The sequence below is a fragment of the Crocuta crocuta genome, unplaced genomic scaffold (genome assembly GCF_008692635.1).
Source record: "Crocuta crocuta isolate KB4526 unplaced genomic scaffold, BGI_CrCroc_1.0 scaffold205, whole genome shotgun sequence".
Lineage (NCBI taxonomy): Eukaryota > Metazoa > Chordata > Mammalia > Carnivora > Hyaenidae > Crocuta > Crocuta crocuta.
Window position 1 is genome coordinate 1,842,592 of NW_027530644.1, and position 7,310 is coordinate 1,849,901.

Sequence of the window (7,310 nt, forward strand, 5' to 3'; positions counted from 1 at the left end):
CTCCAGAGAGCTGAATGCTCCTCTTCTTCTTGTCTTTATTGTCCTGGTTTGGCTTTACTGACTCTTTGCCTCTTACAATTGTCTTGATCGGTTTTCTCCTGAAATATTTCCTTCCGGGAGAGTATTTTTCAGGGCTCAAAGGAGTTTTGGCAGGATCTAAATACTGTTCTTCTTTCTCAGCTCTTACACATCCACAGACATTCCCCATTTGATTTGCAGGAAATCACAGTTCCACAGATTCACTCATTTCAAAATCCAGGGCTTACTTAGGTCTTCTGCATTAAGTCTGAAAGTCCCACTCTGACCTCTGTTTCCTCAGACTTTGTGACCATCCTCTTCAGCATGAGGCCATTTTGCTTATGAGAAAAGCAGACGCAAGAAATGCCATGGCATCTTGCCCAGCTGGGTCCCTGTGTCTCATTAGACACCGTGGCTTATTTCTGGCCACCAATCCTTTTAGACAAACATTACCACTCACTGTAAAATTACAACGCGGCTGAGCTTTCAAGGCAAAGCCTCAGCTTCATCACACGAAAAGACTCTGACCCTCACTCTAACTTTCGATTTTCAGAAATGCAGTTACACTACCAAAGTTTGCATTAACCTTTGAAACTATTGGTGGTTCAACAAATCTGAGAGCAAACAGAAAGCAAATACCAGTCAGGAGTCATTTAGCAAAATGCCTTTCAAATTTAGTTTTAGAGAGTCTCTACCATATAATTTTTTTCTTAAGAAACTCCAACTAATTTTGGTACTTGCCAAAAAAAAAGGCTCAAAAACTTCCATAAATTATGCTCAGACTTTTTAAAAACATCAGCCATTAAAAAAAAACAAACAGGATGATTCAAGAGCTGAAGGAGAGATAATAAAGGCTAAATTTCTAAAATACTCAAAATTATTTCTAAAATCAATCTTATGAAAAAGTTTCTAATATTTTTCATATTACATATATTTTTCATATTTCATATTACATTTTCATGACATAAATTTCCAAGCCATTTTCCTTATGTGATCATTGGTATTTTCACATAAGCAAATTGGTAAATTTTATGATTTAAAGCATAAAATCCTTAGCCAAAAGAAATACATGAATGTGTTTCTTTTACATGAATGAAGGCACTTAAGCTTCATATATAACTTTTGTAATTGTACTCTAGTTAAATATTAAATATTATGCAAGTTTACTAGGGTCTTGCTGTAAAAACAGTGAATCAGCATGGAGCCTGATTATCTAAGGTGTGCATATTTCTAATACTGAGTCATAGATGTGATAAAAAGAAAATTAGTATGGCATGACTGGACTTACACGTAACAGATATCATTTGACTAATTAGAAAAAAATAATTGCCATTCTCTAGGTAGACTGATCAAAAGATGGAACTCATCATATTTTTCTAAATAAGAATATTCAGTTGCATATACTAGGAGACAAACTGCAAAAATAAAGGCTCAGATGTGGGTTTGCTTTTAATTTGATTTCAAAAGTCTTCATTGATGGGGCGCCTGGGTGGCTTAGTCAGTTGAGCGTCCGACTTTCGCTTAGGTCATGATCTCACGGTTCGTGGGTTCGGGCCCCGCGTCGGGCTCTGTGCTGACTGCCAGCTCAGAGCCTGGAGCCTATTTCAGAGTCTGTGTCTCCCTCTCTCTCTGACCCTCCCCTGCTCACACTGTCTCTCTCTCTCTCTCTCTCTCCTAGAAATAAATAAAAATATTTAAAAAAAAAGTCTTCATTGGTAATGGAACATTCTTCAAGAGGATTTAAAGTATAATGGCTGGAGTTTGCACTGGCAAGATGAAGGTGCAACCAGTGATGTACGTCCCATCAGCCCTTCCTTCTAGACCTGCCAGTCTGAGCAACGGCCCATTTCCAGGCCACTCACACTGCTCCGTCTCCCAGAAATGGCCTAGCTTTAGTCTCTGCCTGGGAGCTAGCATTCGTCCAGCAAAGCAGCTCTAGCATTAGTAAAAATTTCCCTTACTCTCTAACGGCTTCCCGATCCTACCACAACACTCCCTCCTCGGCATCCCAATTTTTATTTACAAAATGCGTTGGACTCATCACCAATAGATTATATTTATGAACATTCTCCCAACAGACAGAACAACATACTTCATTATCTTACTATCTATGAATCCAGCATATGGTGGATTGATGGAGGATTACTGGGTTGAGAATGCTTACCTTCAGACAGATAGCCTGGAAAAGAGATTCAGCTTGTGATACTCATGATAAATATATTTTTAACAATAAGTTGACCTTCTGAAGTTACTTCCATTATTTATGCAAAGTACAGAGACAAAAACAAGACAAAACAAAACAAACCAAAAAACACCAAAAATCCCCAGTCACTTTGAGTGAGGATGCTCACGACACTCCTCAAATAGCCTTTTACCTTGGCATAACCAGAAAAATCATTCTAGTCTTAAATTATCAAAGTACTATGAAAAGTTCTTTCATTTAAATAAGAAGAAACGTTTTTATTTTACTAAAACATTGTTGTGCTCCACTTTAAACAGATCGGGGTCTAATTTTTAAATATTGGTGATAATTTAACAGTCATAATATCCTTGTAGTTCAGGTCCTAAAATACACTAGATTCCTTAATACAAGCCACAGAATCATCAGGATTGTATTAGAAGTACTTCTGTGGCTGGTCTTCCTTTTTCTTCCAATGACAAAATTCAAGGAGTTTCTTAATATATAATTCTTTTTTCTAAAGTTTATTTTTGAAAGAAAGAGAGGCAGAGAACAAGCCTGTGCGAGCATGACCAGTGGAGGGGCAAGGAGAGAGGGAATCCCAAGCAGGCTCTGTGCTATCAGTGCAGAGCCCGATGCGAGGCTCGAACCCACAACTGCAAGATCAGGACCTGAGCCGAAACTGAGTTGGACGCTTAACCAACTGAGCCACCCGGGGTCCCTGATATATTCTTTCTGAATGACATTTTGCTTTAAATTTCTTCAAACTTAAGGGGCTAGAGAGGCTGCTTCTACTTCCCAACCATTTTCTCACAATTTGGTTTGCCGTTTTCTGGTGTCTGCTCCCAGTCGCTTGGGAGTGTTTTTTCCAAGGTCTCAAAAGTCTTCCTCTCACGTAAAACTATCACTGTGTCTTCATGTTCTTATTTCATACTGCTCATTATTCCTTTCTACTTGAAATTCTCTTCCCCCTAGCTTCAGAAGTACTAGATTTTCTTGTTGCTTTCATCCATCTCTCCAAATGTTCCTTTTCTGTTTCCCCAGATGGCTCTTCTTCCTCCTGTACCCAAATCATGGGCCTTCCCCAAATTTCTGCTCTCAGGTTTTCTCCACGTATTCAAGAGGATTCTCTTGAATCCTCTGAATATCCTTTCTCTCCAACAGACTTAGTAACCACTTTTATCCTGATAAATCCAAGTGTGTCACCTGTAGCTGACTTCCCATCTCTGCCCACAGATCTCCAACTGCTCAGTGCATAGCTGCACAGGACACCTAACACACCATCAAACCCACCCAGGAGGTCATTCATTCTCCCCTGACTATCACTCTGCTTCTCTCAGTTGTCTACTGGTTTATTGTTTGTTTTAACTCTCAGGTAGAACAGTTCGGAGTCATTTTTAATCCCTCTCCTTCGCCCTCTGTACTCTGTTGCCATGTCCATTCCTTTCTTCTTTCAAAATGCCATCCCTTGGATTCAATTTTTCATTCCTATCTGAGTCCTGACCTCTATCACTCCATTCTGAGATCACCACCTCAGCTTGTTAGCTTGTATTTCCCTAACCATAGACTCTATTCATTTCAATTTATTTCATGTAGAACAGATTTGGTTTCCTAAAACATTATTTTTCAAGTTCAGAATGGTTAAGTGATACATCCAACGTCATCAACTGCCATAAGTAACAGTCAATAGTGATACTTAGCGCTGCCTCCTGCCACAGCCTGGGTGCTTTCTTAGTGCCCAACAGCATTCTTACACTGACATTCAAACTCCAGCCACAGCCTGTCTCCCAACTTTGCCAGTAATGATGGGATTGGCTCCCTGCTCCAATAGGCCTTTTGTCTTCTTATGTGGGGTTCCTGCAGTCTCAACCCTACTAAAAGTTCTGGGACCTGATCCACTGAGGACTAATTAAAGGATCCATAGGGGCACCGGGGTGGCTCAGTTAGTAAAGCATCTGACTTCGGCTCAGGTCATGATCTCACAGTTTGTGAGTTTGAGTGCTGCACTGGGCTCTGTGCTGACAGCTAAGAGCCTGGAGCCTACTTCAGATTCTGTGTCTCCCTCTGTCTCTGTCTCCTTCCCCAGCTCACATTTTCTCTATCTCTCCCTCAAACATTTAAAAGAATTTTTAAAATAATAATAATAATTAAAGGATCCCTGAGAATGCTGAAGAACTCCACATGAAATGTACTTTTCAGCCAGTTCTACTAGTCTTTACCCAATTCTAGAAACAAAGTCTTGGCTCTGTGCCCAAATCCTTACCTTGGTTTAGTGCTCAGGCCCCTAGTCCTCTTAGGTAGGGGTGCTCTAATAATGGGAACCCTCAGATCTTTAGGGTCTTGCCTCCAGTTCCTGCTACCGGATCTCCCTGACAGCAATAGCCCTGCTGTGGGAACATTCACCTGTATTAGCTACCCTGTAGTCGGGCTGGTGACACCTAGTTATCTGTGTCTTCTCCAATTTCCTACCGCTGTAATTTTGTTCACCTGCCTATTCAGGCCCTGGAAACTATGTAGACTCTAATTTCTCAGTTCTCCATGCCTGTCACATTTATGCTGTTCCCAAATGAGCCCCAAGGACACTATTTTCCACTATTCCCTTACAAACCTTAAATCCCAGTAAAATTTGCACAAATTAAGAAATAAGTATTACTCTTCCTGTGATTTGGTTCAAAACCCTAGCTGAAGGCTTCCTGAAGCTGGCAAGCTACCTCTACCTCCTTTAAGGTCCAACTGAACAGCAGTCAATCAGTATGACTTGCTGCATGCCTACTACACGTCAAGTCCTGGGCTGCACACAGAATACTGCATCAGAAGGAAAATGGTTCATAAACTAAAGCAAGTTCCAAAGTTAGTATTCACCTTAAATCAAATAAAGATTTTTTTTCAAAAACAAAAGTAAAAAGTCAAAATCAGCCCTCACTGAGCACAGATTTATTAGATAAATCATAGTTAACAAATCTGCATTGACTCTCCTCAAATCCAGTTTGAGAAAGCACAGCTTTACACAAAATACGGAGTCTTCTAATTCAGGAGATCCCTTTATGAGAATTATACTGCCATCTAGTGTCTATCAACAGGAAAAAGGAGTTTGTATAGCTGCCATGCCAATAAACCTTAACACCATAAATACCATAATACCAATAACAACCACGTAAGGATGGAATCATAAAATTTTTATGCATCTAAATCAAGTAACACTGTCCTATAAATAAAAGAAACATGTCTGCATTCAGTAAAAAGATTCTGACTTTCAACACTGAGACTGAAACCGCTTAAAAGCAGAAGTTAAAATCAAAATGGCTGCATTAATGCTTCAGGAGGTTCAATTTTAAACTAAGTAACCATTTTCCTCTCTTCTGCAAACCTCCCCTCCTCTCTTCTTGGCCTTTGCTCAGGAACCCAGAACCACCTGGAAAACCTGATGAACTTGGCTTATAGTAGGTCCACAATTTCTGTGGAAACCATCTGGATCCTGTATTTCCCTGTAAAACCCTGAAGCCCCTTCCTTCAGGTGAGCTTGTAGTTTTAAAGGCCTTAGCCTGCTGCAGTCTTATTTGCCAGGCAAAGCAATAAAGCTATTGCTCCCCTTTATAGCCAAACTCTTGTCCTCGCTGTTATTTCGGTTCCAGAGCATAGAGGTCAGTTTTCCACAACAGGATTACAAGCATCATCTTAAAACATTTAAATCAATGTTTTAAACATCAATACCAGGAAACAAGGTAAAAGGCCAGGCAATATGTTACTTGCAAGGAAAAATTCAAATGTACTTTTTTAAGAAGCCTGAAATTCATTTTCTTTCACAGGACATAAATGCATAATTTATTCTTCATATGAACCACTTGAAAATCAGCAATGAGAGGCTAAAAGAAATGATAACCAAGAAAAATTAAGCTTACCTGAAAGTGCAAAATTATTGTCCATATTAATCCCAAAGTCAACTTGGGATTTCCATCTGTTATGTCATCATTTCTAATATTCACTAATTTCACCTGCATTATATAGGAAGAAGAAATAAAGCAAACTTTTTAAAACTAGCACATAAGTTATCTTTACCTACATAAAATCAATTCTAAATTATACCAAGAAAAAAATGAGTAATTTAAATACCACTAAATCCTCAAAATACTGTCTTACTCCCTTATCTCTACTCATTTTAGATTGCAAATTATAGAGTTACCACAAAGGAAAAAACAGGGTTTACTGTGGTTTTTCTTCTAGAACAAGTGTTATAAGTGATCACTTCTCAATTGAAAAATACTACTTGAGATTAAATACTTGAGATTTTAAAATTAGATACAATTTTATCACTTGAAAGTAAGTTTTATTTTACTCTAAACATTAAGTAAGATATTGTTCCGAACCATAAAACAGTTTAACAACTTTCTCATACTTATGCCACAAGGTAGGAAAAAAAAAACCCTAGCATCATTTTTTCTATTTATCTACCATAAATTGTTACCAAGATAAACAAATAAATAAGTCATTGGATATTGGGAAGGCTGCTCAAATATAAAAAAAGAAAAAGAAAAAGAAATAGTAATAGTATTCAGACTTAAAAGCTTACTATCAAATTATGCATTTTCAGATAAACAAATATAGTAATGATACCTATCATTTATATCCTGGATAAAAATAATTAAATACCATGAATCAAACACAACAATAACTAATATCTCACTTCCTGGACAAAACAATGCCAAAAATATTTCAGATAAGGAAACATAATTAGCCATCAGTCCTTCTGAAAACCTCCACTAGAATTAAGAATAATCAGGTTGGGGTACCTGGGTGGATCAGTCGGTTAAGTCTCCGACTTCGGCTCAGGTCATTGATCTCACGGTTCATGGGTTCGAGCCCCATGTCGGGCTCTGTGCTGACCCAGCTCAGAGCCCGTTTCAGATTCAGTATCTCCCTCTCTCTCTGACCCTCCTCTGCTCACGCTCTCTCTCTCTCTCTCTCTCTCTCTCTCTCTCAGAAATAAAACATTTACAGAAAAAGAATAATCAGGTAAATAAGGGTGCCTGGATGGCTCAGTCAGTTAAGCATCTGACTCTTGAACTCAGCTCAGGTCATGATCTCAGTTTGTGAGTTCAAGCCCCCCCCCCCACAG

The 7,310-nt window shown here is 38.8% G+C and overlaps 1 protein-coding gene across 2 annotated transcripts in view; it reads right to left on the reverse strand.

The window, feature by feature from the left end:
- DST (dystonin) overlaps positions 1 to 7,310 on the reverse strand; it is a 503,880-nt gene that overhangs the window by 218,199 nt on the left and 278,371 nt on the right. For both annotated transcript variants that reach the window (XM_077769079.1, XM_077769080.1), the window contains exon 8: positions 6,097 to 6,189. In XM_077769079.1, coding sequence (XP_077625205.1) covers positions 6,097 to 6,189 — 93 coding nt within the window. The remainder of the gene's footprint in view (positions 1 to 6,096; positions 6,190 to 7,310) is intronic.